The sequence below is a fragment of the Aotus nancymaae genome, unplaced genomic scaffold (genome assembly GCF_030222135.1).
Source record: "Aotus nancymaae isolate 86718 unplaced genomic scaffold, 86718_ANA_hifiasm-v0.15.2.pri h1tg000138l, whole genome shotgun sequence".
NCBI classification, from domain to species: domain Eukaryota; kingdom Metazoa; phylum Chordata; class Mammalia; order Primates; family Aotidae; genus Aotus; species Aotus nancymaae.
The window spans coordinates 1,864,083-1,876,723 of NW_026988553.1; the positions used below are offsets into that span (position 1 = coordinate 1,864,083).

Consider the following 12,641-nt stretch of genomic DNA (forward strand, 5'->3'; position numbering starts at 1 on the left):
AAAGGATTTACAGGCTGGGCGCGGTGGCTCACGCCTGTAATCCCAGAAATTTGGGAGGCTGAAGCAGGCAGATCATGAGGTCAAGAGATGAAGACCATCCTGGGCAATGTGGTGAAACCCCGTTTCTACTAAAAATACAAAAATTAGCTGGGTGTGGTGGTGGGCGCCTGTAATCCCAGCTACTCAGGAGGCTGAGGCAGCAGAATTGCTTCAACCCAGGAGGCAGAGGTTGCAGTGAGCCGAGACTGTGGCACCGCACCCCAGCCTGGGCGACAGAGCAACACTCTGTCTCAAAAAAATCCAAAAAACAAAAAACCACAAGAAAGAAGAAAGAAAAAGAGAAAGAAAGAAAGAGAGAGAAAGAAAGAAAAGAGAGAGAAAGAAAGAGAAAGAAAGAGAAAGAAAGAAAGAGAGAGAAAGAGAGAGAAAGAAAGAAAGAAGAAAGAAAGAAAGAAAGAAAGAAAGAAAGAAAGAAAGAAAGAAAGAAAGAAAGAAAGAAAGAAAGAAAGAAAAGAGGGCCGGGCACGGTGGCTCACGCCTGTAATCCCAGCACTTTGGGAGGCCGAGGCGGGTGGATCACGAGGTCAAGAGATCTAGACCATCCTGGTCAACGTGGTGAAACCCTGTCTCTACTAAAAAAAATACAAAAAATTAGCTGGGCACGGTGGCGCGTGCCTGTAATCCCAGCTACTCGGGAGGCTGAGGCAGGAGAATTGCCTGAACCCAGGAGGCGGAGGTTGCGGTGAGCCGAGATCGCGCCATCGCACTCCAGCCTGGGTAACAAGAGCAAAACTCTGTCTCAAAAAAAAAAAAAAAAAGAAAGAAAGAAAAAAAACCCCAAAAGGTTACAGTTTCACCTGCACGTCTTTCTGGGATGTTTTCGTCGTCTGGAGGGATATTATACTGCTCCTTATTCTCTTCTCTGTTTTAGCAACTTTGTACGGGATTTGCCTTTGAGCCACTTGCTAACTAGTTTTCCCTTGAAATTCGTCCCTCTGCAGTTGTGGCAGGGTGGGAGAGGCTAGGTTTTCTGATTTCACGTATGAAGAGCACTCTCTTCTGGTGAGTGCGGGAACTGTGACCGTCTGTCCGTTTAGTTTCTATCACACGTTCCCCACGTGTTCGCCTCCTCCACTGTGATTTGGACTTTCTCTTTTTTTGCCCCTGCTGTGCCTGTCTTGCTTTACTTGTCTTCTAGTCCCACAGGTTTCTGCTCAGTGGGGGCCTTTGTCCTGCAGGGAAGTTTTGGGAGTTAATTGGGTCCAGTCTGTCTCAGCGCCTTTAGACCTTCGGGGTGATGGCGAGCCCACCCTTGCTTCTCCTCTGGGAGACTGTGGGCTCCTGGATAGTGGGGGGATTGGCCCCTACCTCTCTGTGTGCCCAGTGGCTGGCACAGGGGCGGACCGCACCCCGAGATGTCTGTGAAGACACTGGCCCACCAGCCCCACTCACCACGTGCCTGTGTCCTGGAGCAAGGGCTCGTTCAAGCCTGGGGCCCTCGTTGGTAACAAATGAGAGAAACAGACCCCCGCCTCCCTCGGGTCTCCTTGATCCCCCGCCCCGCCCCCCACCCCTGAGCAGGTTGGTCCCACAGCCCTGGAAGGCCTTTTGTCACTAGGCCCGCTGGGGGCCCAGGCCACCAGGGGGCCCACCTGCAGGCAGGGGAGGGTGGCGCTTGCCTCTCCCTGCCTCCCTGCCTCTCTCTCTCTCTCCCCTCTCTGCCCCCAGGCCCTTCTGACCTCTGCAGCTTCACAGTCTGGCCCCCGCCGCGGTCCGGCATTCCCCTCCCCTTCAGAAGCCACTTGGGCCACTCTAGCCATTAGTGGGTCCTCTGTGCTGCAGCTAGGCCAGGGGACTTGCCTGCCTGCCTGGATTGACAGACGGCTACTCTTGTCCCAGCCCGGGCGGGAGGCAGAGGGTGGAAGAGAGAAGCACTCACCCCTCTCACACGCACGCGGGGCCACGTGGCCAGGCTGCTTCCACGTTCCTGTGCCCGAGGCCTTCCCTCCCAGCACTGTAGCTTATCCCTGGGGCCGCTGGGTGCTACCCTCTTATTGCGGCTGCCTGTGCCTTGTGCCTGAGAGTGACTGCGGGTTCGCTCTCCCGACATACAGGGGCCACAGAATGTAGCTCAGCCCCTCCTGTCAGCCCTGGAAGACCCTGGCAACCTGGTCGCCTGAGCACACCCCTCCTCCCACTGCCACCTCATGGGACTGGGGGTCAGAGACTTGGTCGGAGAGGAGCAGACACAATCGCCAGAGGATAGGGGTTCAGGCTCCACCAGGCATCAAGGTCAGGACCCTGAGGGGTGACTGAGGGTCACCCAACCCCACCACGGCCAGCACGACCTAAGCCCCGGGGTCCCTGCTGGCATCGCTCCTCCTGAAACCCCCAATCCCTCCCATATAAACGTCTTCACACCCACCCCTACCCGAATCCAGGCAGCATCCGGTTCCGCCCCTACCGTCAACCCAGGGAAGCCCTGGTGCCCGGATGTGACGCCACTGACTTGCGCATTGGGGGTTAGAGAGGAGCGAGGTTCTCGGGCTGAAGGGCGGCCTGAGATCAGCGGACGGAAGCGGGCCCAGGCTCTGCAAGGAGGCAAGGTGAGAGGCTGAGGGAGGACTCAGGACACCCCCATCCCAGATAGAGGGCCCCAGATGATCCAGCGCCACCCCTTCTGGCAGCCCTGGACCACCTGGGGGCGGACTTCTCAGGCTGGGCCACCCCCAACTCCCTGCTGCTGAAGCCGCTGGGGACTCTGGAGTCAGAACTCGTGTGACCAGGGAGGGGCTGCTTGGGAGAGGACAGCGTCCAGGCTCTGCCAGGCCCCGTGCTCAGGAGTCTCAGGGAGGGCCGAGGGCCCCCAAGACCCCACTCCAACGCCCATTCTCTGGACGACCCAACCCCCGCTTCACCGCCATTCCCACCTCATCCCCCATCGCTCAACTGATCCCCATCCGCCCCGCCCTTCCGCCCACACCGTTCCCACCGGAACCCCCACCCCCAGCCCCACCCCCACCCAGGCAGGATCCGGTTCTGCCCCTGCCATCCACCCAGGGAAGCCCCGGGTGCCCGGATGTGACGCCACTGACTTGCGCATTGGGGGTTAGAGAGGAGCGAGGTTCTCGGGCTGAAGGGCGGCTTGAGATCAGCAGACGGAAGCGGGCCCAGGCTCTGCAAAGAGGCAAGGTGAGAGGCTGAGGGAGGACTCAGGACACCCCCATCCCAGATAGAGGGCCCCAGATGATCCAGCGCCACCCCTTCTGGCAGCCCTGGACCACCTGGGGGCGGACTTCTCAGGCTGGGCCACCCCCAGCTCCCTGCTGCTGAAGCCGCTGGGGACTCTGGAGTCAGAACTCGTGTGACCAGGGAGGGGCTGCTTGGGAGAGGACAGCGTCCAGGCTCTGCCAGGCCCCGTGCTCAGGAGTCTCAGGGAGGGCCGAGGGCCCCCAAGACCCCACTCCAACGCCCATTCTCTGGACGACCCAACCCCCGCTTCACCGCCATTCCCACCTCATCCCCCATCCCTCAACTGATCCCCATCCGCCCCGCCCTTCCGCCCACACCGTTCCCACCGGAACCCCCACCCCCACCCCCACCCAGGCAGGATCCGGTTCTGCCCTTGCCATCCACCCAGGGAAGCCCCGGGTGCCCGGATGTGACGCCACTGACTTGCGCATTGGGGGTTAGAGAGGAGCGAGGTTCTCGGGCTGAAGGGCGGCTTGAGATCAGCAGACGGAAGCGGGCCCAGGCTCTGCAAGGAGGCAAGGTGAGAGGCTGAGGGAGGACTCAGGACACCCCCATCCCAGATAGAGGGCCCCAGATGATCCAGCGCCACCCCTTCTGGCAGCCCTGGACCACCTGGGGGCGGACTTCTCAGGCTGGGCCACCCTCAGCTCCCTGCTGCTGAAGCCGCTGGGGACTCTGGAGTCAGAACTCGTGTGACCAGGGAGGGGCTGCTTGGGAGAGGACAGCGTCCAGGCTCTGCCAGGCCCCGTGCTCAGGAGTCTCAGGGAGGGCCGAGGGCCCCCAAGACCCCACTCCAACGCCCATTCTCTGGACGACCCAACCCCCGCTTCACCGCCATTCCCACCCCAGCCCCCACCCCCCACCCCCCACCCCAGCCCCCACCCCCCACCCCCCACCCCATCCCTCAACTGATCCCCATCCGCCCCGCCCTTCCGCCCACACCATTCCCACCGGAACCCCCACCCCCAGCCCCACCCAGGCAGGATCTGGTTCCGCCCCTGCCATCCACCCAGGGAGGCCCCGGGTGCCCGGATGTGACGCCACTGACGCGTACTGGGGGACAGAGAAAAGCGAGGTTTCCATCCTTAGTGGCGGCCTCAGTTCGGAGGAGGGAAGCGGGCCCAGGCTCTGTGACGAGGCAAGGTGATAGGCTGAGGGAGGACTGAGGACCCCCCACCCCAGATAGAGAGCCCGAAATATTCCAGCGCCGCCCTTGCTGCCAGCCCTGGACCACCTGCGGGAAGACGTCTTAGGCGGGCCACACCCAGCCCCCTGCTGCTTAAGCCTTGAGAAACACCAGGTTTTCCTCCCCAAGCTCTGGAGTCAGAGGTGGTTGTGACCAGGGCAGGACTGGTTAGGAGACGGCAGGGCCCCAGCTCTGCCAGGCATCAAGGTCAGGACCCAGAGAGAGGGCTGTGGGCCCCCAAGGCTGCACTCCAATCCCCACTCCCCCATTCCCACTCCCCACCCAACCCCCACCTCCCCGACTCCATCACCTGACCACCACCCTCCATCCCCAGCCCCAGCCCCAACCCTTCTGCCACCCCACTGTCTTCCACCCATCCCCACCCTCATCTCTCTCATCCACCCCACTCCCATCCCCACCCCCGTTCTGGCAGAATACGGTTTACCCCTGCTCTCAACCCACGGAAGCCCTGGGTGCCTGGATGTGGCACCCCTGACTTGCACCTCAGAGATGTGAGAGAAGCCAGGTTCATCTAATGGTTCTGAGGGGCGGCTGGAGGTCCGCTGAGGGGAGTGGCCTGAGGCCCTGGGAGGAGGCAAGGTGAGAAGCTGAGGGACGCCTGCGGAGGCCCCCCACCACCCCAGGTTGACGGTCCTCAAGTGATCCAGCACCACCCCTGCTGCCAGCCCTGGAACACCCAGCCGGGGCACACTTCTCAGCTTAACCTGCAGGACACTCTGGCCACCTGCCACTTAACTGGCAGGGGACTCTGGAGTCAGAGCTTACGTGACCAGGTCAGGGCTGGTCAGGAGAGGGTAGGGCGCAGGCATCAAGGTCCAGGCATCTGCCCAGCATCAAGGTCAGAACCCTGAGAGGGATCTGAGGGTCCCCCACCCTGACCTATATCCTCCTCTCCACCCCTACCCCACTCACATTCCCATCCCCACCCCCGTACCCCAACCACATCTTGGCAGAATCCCTGCAGTCAACCCACGGAAGCCCCAGGAATGGCGGCCAGGCACTCAGATCTTGACGTCCACATCTGGGGCTGATGGAGGGAAGGGGCTTGGGGAGGGAAGGGGCTTGGGGAAGGAAGAGGCTCGAACAGGGTCTCAGAGGAGCAGAGGGAGGGCCCTGCTGGGAGATGAGGAAGGCCTCAGGGGACCCAGCACCCCAGGACAGGAGACCCACCGCACCCCTGTCTGGGACTGAGGCTGCCTCTTTCGGCCTCAAGGATCACAGTGATGGGGACTCAGATCACCGTAGGGGTGGGACCCAGCCCTGCCAGGATCACGAGGAGGAAGAGGAGGGAGGGCTCAGGTGACCTTGGAATCCAGATCAGTGGGGATCTTCACCCTGGGAGATCCAGGGCCCGGTGGCCACATGTGGCCCATACTTCCTGTACCTTTGAGGTGACAGAGAGGACAGGGCTGTGGTCTGAGGAGTGGAGCCTCAGGTCAAGAGAGGGAGGAGTCCCAGGATCTACAAGGCCCAGGGTGTGCAGGTTTCATGAGGACTGGGAATACCCCCGGCTCAGAAAGAAGGAACTCCGCAGAGTCTGGCTGTCCCCTGTTCATAGCTCGGGGCGGGGGAGGCGGGGGGAGGACCAGATCATGGATGGCCCTGTGTGCCAGTCTCACTTGTGCCACAGGCAGGAAGTTGGGGAGCCCTCAGGGAAATGGGGTCTCCGTTAAAAGGGGGATGTCTACTCATTTTGGGGAATTGGGGGTTGAGGAAGTGAAGGCCCCGTCAGGAATAAAGACGAGTAACTCGGACAAGGCTCTTGGAATCCTCGCCCCAGAACCAAAGGGGTCAGCCCTGGACCCCTCAGGCAGGGGTGACGGGGTGTGGCTCCACCTCACTCCTGTTTCCAGATCTCAGGGAGATGAGGACCTTATTCTCAGAGGGTGACTCAGGTGAACACAGGGGACCCCATCTGGTTGAAAGACAGAGGGATCCCAGGATCTGCCAAGGGTCCGGGTAAGGGGCGTGAGGGACGATTGAGGATACTCCAGGGCCAGAACGCTGACAGGGACCGCACAGAAGTCTGCCCTGCCCCTACTGTCACCCCAGAGAGCATGGGCAGGGCTGTCTCCTGAGGTCGCTCACTTATTGTGGGATCACTGATGTCAGGGACAGGAGACCTTGGTCTGAGGGGGCTGTACTCAGGTCAGTAGAGGGAGGGCCTCAGGCCCTGCCAGGGGTCAGGGTGAAGACCAAGCAGGCTCCTCGCCCAGGACGCATTAATTCCAATGAATTTTAATACCTCCTCCTGTTCTTCCTGAGTGGACCTAGGCACGTGTGGCCAGATGTGGGTCCCCTGCTGTCCTTCTGTTCCGTATCAGGGATGCGAGTTCTTGATCTGCATTTCTCTGAGCAGCAAAAGGGTGGGATTCAGGCCCTGCCAGAAAAATGCGAGGCCCCTGCGTGAGTACAGAGGGGACCATCCATCCACCCCGTGAAAGTAGGGATGTCACAGAGTCCAGTGGTGGATAGCAGTGAGGGGTTAGGGCTGTGCTCGCAGTCTGCACCCTGAGGGTGTGTGGATTCCTCTTCCAGGAGCTCCAGGAACCAGGCAGTGAGGCCTTGGTCTGTGGCACTGACCTCATGTCACAGAGCAGAGGATGCACTGGCAATGCCAGCAGCAGATGTTTCCCCTGAATGCACACCAAGGGTCCCACCTGCCCCAGGACACGTGGGACTCCAGAGAGTCCGGTTTCACCCTCCCTACTGTCAGTCCTGTAGGATTGATCTCTGCTGGCTGGCTGTATACCCTGAGGTGCCTTCTCATTTCCTCCTTCAGGTTCTCAGGGGACAGGCCAACCAGGAGGACAGGATTCCCTGGAGGCCCCAGAAGAGCACCGAGGAGAAGATCTGTAAGTAAGCCTCTGTTAGCGTCTCCAAGGTTCGGCTCTCAGCGGAGGCCTCTCACACGGTTCCTCTCTCCCCAGGCCTGTGGGTCTCCATTGCCCAGCTCCTGCCCACACTCCCGCCTGCTGCCCTGACCAGCGTCATCATGTCCCGTGAGCAGAAAGGTCAGCACGGCAAGCCCGATGAAGATCTTGAGGCCCGAGGAGAGGCCCCGTGCCTGGTGGGCGCGCAGGCTCCCGCTACTGAGGAGCAGGGGGCTGCCGCCTCCTCTACTCTGGTCCCGGTCACACTGGGGGAGGTGCCTGCTGCCGGGTCACCGGCCCATCCCCAGAGTGCTCAGGGAGCCTCCGCCTGCCCCACTACCGTCAACTTCACTCGCTGGAGGCAACCCAGTGAGGGTTCCAGCAGCCAAGAAGAGGAGGGGCCAAGCACCTCTCCTGACCGAGAGTCTGCGTTCCGAGCGGCACTCAGTAATAAGGTGGATGAGCTGGCTCATTTTCTCCTCCTCAAGTATCGAGCCAAGGAGCCGGTCACAAAGGCAGAAATGCTGGACAAGGTCATCACAAAGTACAAGCGGTACTTTCCTTTCATCTTCGGCAAAGCCTCCGAATCCCTGAAGATGATCTTTGGCATCGATGTGAAGGAATTGGACCCCGCCGACCAGTCCTACATCCTCGTCACCTGCCTGGGCCTCTCCTACGACGGCCTAGGGGGTGGTAATCAGATCTGGCCCAAGACAGGCCTCCTGATACTCGTCCTGGGCACGATCGCAATGGAGGGCGACAGCGCCTCTGAGGAGGAGATCTGGGAGGAGCTGAGTTTGATGGAGGTGTATGATGGGAAGGAGCACCATGTCTATGGGGAGCCCAGGAAGCTGCTCACCCAAGATTGGGTGCAGGAAAACTACCTGGAGTACCGGCAGGTGCCCGGCAGTGATCCCGCACGCTATGAGTTCCTGTGGGGCCCAAGGGCCCTTGCTGAAACCAGCTACGTGAAGGTCCTGGAGCATGTTGTCAAGGTCGTTGCGAGAGTTCGTATTCCCTACCCATCCCCGCGTGATGCAGCTTCGACAGAGGAGGAAGAGGGAGTCTGAGGGCGAGTTGCAGCCAGGGCCGGGGGAAGGGGGCTGGGCCAGTTCACCTTCCAGGGCCCCGTCCAGCAGCTTCCCCGGCCTCGTGTGCCTTGAGGCCCATTCTCTGCGTAGAGTAGTCAGCGCTCTTAGTAGTGCGTTTCTGTTTCATTGAGCGACTTGGAGATGTATCTGTTTTTTTTTTTCAGAATTGTTCAAATGTTCCTTTAATGGATGGTTCAACTTCAGCATGCAAGTTTATAAATAGTAGTCAACTATATTGCTGTTTATGTAGTTAAGCAGTAAAAGTCTTGTTTTCTATTCAGATTGGGAAATCCATTCTGTTTTGTGAATCGGGATATGATAACAGCAGTGGAGTTAGTATTTACTTGGAAATGTGAAGAAATTAGCCCTAAGATAGATGAGATAAAGAACTAAATAAATTAAAATTCTTGCCTTATGCCTCAGTCTATTCTGTAAAATTTTAAAAAATATATGCATACCTGGATTTCCCTGGATTCTTTGAGAATGTAAGAGAAGTTAAATTAGAATAAAGAATTGTTCCTATTCACCGGCTCGTTTCTTCTCCATGCACGATGAGCATCTGCTCTTTGGATGGTCCTGGTTTGGTGGTGGAGATGTGGGGGTAAGCCAGACACACCACTACCCATAGGGTAACTGCAGTTACGTAATGAAGGTGGCAAGATGTCCTCTAGAGATACAGAGGAAAAGTGAGAGGGATGTGGGTGTGGGGCTCCAGGTGAGCGTGGTGGAGTGTAAATGCCCTGAGCTGGGGCCTTTGGGGCTTTGGGAAACTGCAGTTCCTTCTGAGGAAGCAGATTCCAGTGAAGCTGGGTGGGTCCAGGGCCAGATTCGCAGAGGCTGAGAGAAAAGCCTGGAATGGAAAGCTGCCCTGAGCAGTTCCTTTGGACGGTGGGGAACAGAAAGCAGCCTCCACCTGGGGCAGCAATGGAAAGGGTCCCGTGCTTTTGTCTCAATGCTGTGAACACAGCGCAAGTGCTAGGTGATGGACACCCATCATCTGCAAGGGTTTCCTGAGAGAGAAGCATCAGCCTGCCTGGAAAGGAGACCCAACACCCACTGCCAGGTGCTTTTCTGCCTGACTGGGAGAACCAGTGCTGACTCATATAAGGAGACATTCAAACGAGGTTATCTCACGTGCAGTTTGGCCAATTGTAAGCAAGATTTTGAGTGGAGCCAAAGCCAATCAATATAGTTGTTTGGATGGAAAAGCAGATGGGAGACAAGGAAGGAGTTGGTCTTTGACTCGAATTCTAGGAGCTTTGCGCTACATCTGGCTGGGGAGATCTGCACACCCAAAGTTTTGAAGTACGTGATCTTAGAGGCTCTCAACTACTTACTCCAGTTATCTTTAGTCATTTCTAGTTAATTATTCTCCTAAATTCCACTAGGTATGTGTGATACCAACACATTGTCAAACAAGAAATGAGAGTTTCTGGTTTGGGGGAATCTAAAATTTCAGCTTTTGAGCTTCATCCAGGCATTCTATTCCCCTCTAGCTTTCTTTTGTTATTTGCTTACCTAGGTCCGAGAACGTAAGCGGAGAACTAAGTCTTGATTCCGAGAAGAAACAAGGGTTTAGATTTGTGAAGCATGTGTCTTCTGTCTCCTGTTTCCTTACATATATTCTAGTTATTTCTAGTCATTTCTAGTTAGTTTCCTAAATACCACTACTTACCTCTACGACTAAATCAAGAATTCAGTAATAAGTAAAAATTCAGAGTTGAGAAGAATGTGATTTTTTCAGCTTGCTGGTTTCAAAAAGTTATTTGGGTTATGTTCATTATCTCTATCTAAATGTTGCCTAAATAAAGTTAGTTTTCCATAATAGTAACTGAATATTCTAGAAATAAAGAAGCAGTTGGGGTTGAAGGTAATGTGTCTTTCCACTGCTTGGATTTGACAGGTTTTTCGTGGTTCTCGCTGTTGCTGTGTCTAGTAAGCTACTTGTCATTAGTGACTATATGTCAGTAATGCTCTACAGTGATCGTGCTTTATTTCAACAAGAAATTAGGTGCAAGAATTGAGAAGAATGTGTTTTCCACTATCCGGCTTCAACTAGTAATCTCTAGTTACGTTCACTTAGTTCCATACTTGAATATCAGTACTATTCTATAGTAGTGACACATATTTCCAAAAGAAATAATAATTTAGATTTCAGTAAAATGTTTTTTTCTATATCCAAGCTGACTTTTTTCTAGATATTTTTAGTTATTTACCGCAGACTAGGTGCCACTGTATTTATAGAGAACTAACACAGTGTTTCGACGAGAAAGGAGTTGTTGGATATCACAGGAATATGTATTTCAGCTACTTGAAATGTTTTCTTCTGGGTAAGTGGTTACGTGGGTAACCAGGAGTTATCTATATAACACACACCTCATGCAACAATAGATAAAAAGTTACGGGTCAGAAATACGTGTCTTCAATTCCTGGCATGAAGTATCTACTCTACTCATTTCTATTCTAGTTAGTTAGTGTAATTAAATTGTTGTCAAATGATCAATAGTTCTCTGCGGTGCTAACGCGTGATTTCGTATACTCAATTCCATTACAGGTAACACGTTGCTTCAACAATGAGGAAGAATTTAGAGTTGGGGACCGGCACAGTGGCTCTCATCAGTAATTCCAGCAGTTTGGGAGGCCAAGGTGGGAGGACTGCTTGAGCCCGGCAGTTTCAGGCCAGCCTGGTCGACAGAGTGAGACCCTGTCTCTACAAAAAGGATGAGCGTTTTAAAAAAGAACGATTTATTTTCCTTTGAACATACACCCAGTAATGGGATTGCTGGGTCAAATGGCAGCTCTGTTTTAAGTTGTTTGAGAAATTTCCAAACTGCTTTCCACGGTGGCTGGACTAATTTGCATTCCCACCAAGAGTGGAGAAGCATTCCCTTTTCTCCACAGCCTCACCAAAATCTGTCGTTTTCTGACTCTCTAACAGTGGCTATTCTGACTAGTGTGAGATTGTGTCTCATTTTGGTTTTTCATTTGCACTTCTTTGACGACTGATGATGCCGAGTATTTCTTCATGTGGGTTGGCTGCTTGTGTATTATCTTATGAGAAGTGTCTGTTCATGTCTTTTCCCCACTTTTCAAATGCGGTTATTCATTTTTCCCTTGTCGAATTGTTTAGGTTGCTTGTAGACGCTGGATATTAGACCTTTGTCGAATACACGGTTTGCAAATATTTTCTCCCATTCTCTAGGTTGTCTATTGACTCTGTTGATAGTTTAACTTCCTGTGCAGAAGTTCCTTAATTAGGCCTCTCTTGTCCTGTGTGTGTGTGTGTGTGTGTGTGTGTGTGTGTGTGTGTGTGTGTCTGCGCGCGCGCGCGTGCATGCACGTGTGTTTGCAATTGCTTTTGAGAACTTAGTCATAAATTCTTTCCCATGTCCAGAATGGTGTTTCTTGAGTTTTTCTTCTGGATTCTTTTTTCTTCTTCTTCTGGATTCCTATACTTTGAGGTCTTATATTGAAATCTTTACTCCATCCTGAGTTAATGCTTGTATATGGTGAAAGGTAGGGTTTTCTAGTTCTCGGCTTCATCTAACTACCTCAGATTAACGAGTTGAGTGGAAGACGGTAGCTACCTACTGTACTGACTGACATTACCAACCTGAGATAAGAATTTTTAGTTGAGAAGAATGGTTGCTGAACTTCCTGAATCCCACCAGTTTTCTTCAGGTTTCTGGATATCTCTACTTTTCTCTAGGGTGCTAATTATCTAATTACAACTAGAATTCTATGGTAAGAATTCATGATCACAAGAAGAAAAGAAATTGTAGGTGAGAAAGATGCGTTTTCCACTTCCTGGCACAGACTGGTTACGGCTCATTTACTATTTGTCTAGGTAACATCGTTCATCTACTAAAGTAACTACGTATTCCAGAAAAGCACTTAGGTAGAGTTGAGAACAACGTGATTTTCAGACTCCAGGTTTTGACTAGTTATTCCAGTTACGTCTATTTGTTAGTATTGGCCTAGTCTCCTAGGAAAACTAGTTACATAGTTTCCCTATATAACTAGTTATACAGTTTCCCTAGGTGACTAGGCCAATACTAACAAATACTATAGTTTTCCTAGGTGACTAGGCCAGTAGTAACAAACAGACATAACTGATTTATTCAACAGGAGCTGACTTACTCAACAAGAAAAAGATGTGATATTTAAAAACAATATGCTTTTCCAGTCCTTGGCTTCCACTTTTCATCATTGTTTATG

At 54.1% G+C, this 12,641-nt stretch overlaps 1 protein-coding gene across 1 annotated transcript; it reads left to right on the forward strand.

Annotated features, from left to right (window-relative positions):
• Positions 1–7,439: 7,439 nt before the first annotated feature.
• LOC135272833 (melanoma-associated antigen 4-like) lies at positions 7,440–8,402 on the forward strand. Its single transcript, XM_064371504.1, has one exon. It carries the CDS (start codon positions 7,455–7,457, stop codon positions 8,400–8,402), a length of 948 nt encoding a protein of 315 aa, XP_064227574.1. The 5' UTR covers positions 7,440–7,454.
• The last annotated feature ends 4,239 nt before the right edge of the window (positions 8,403–12,641 follow it).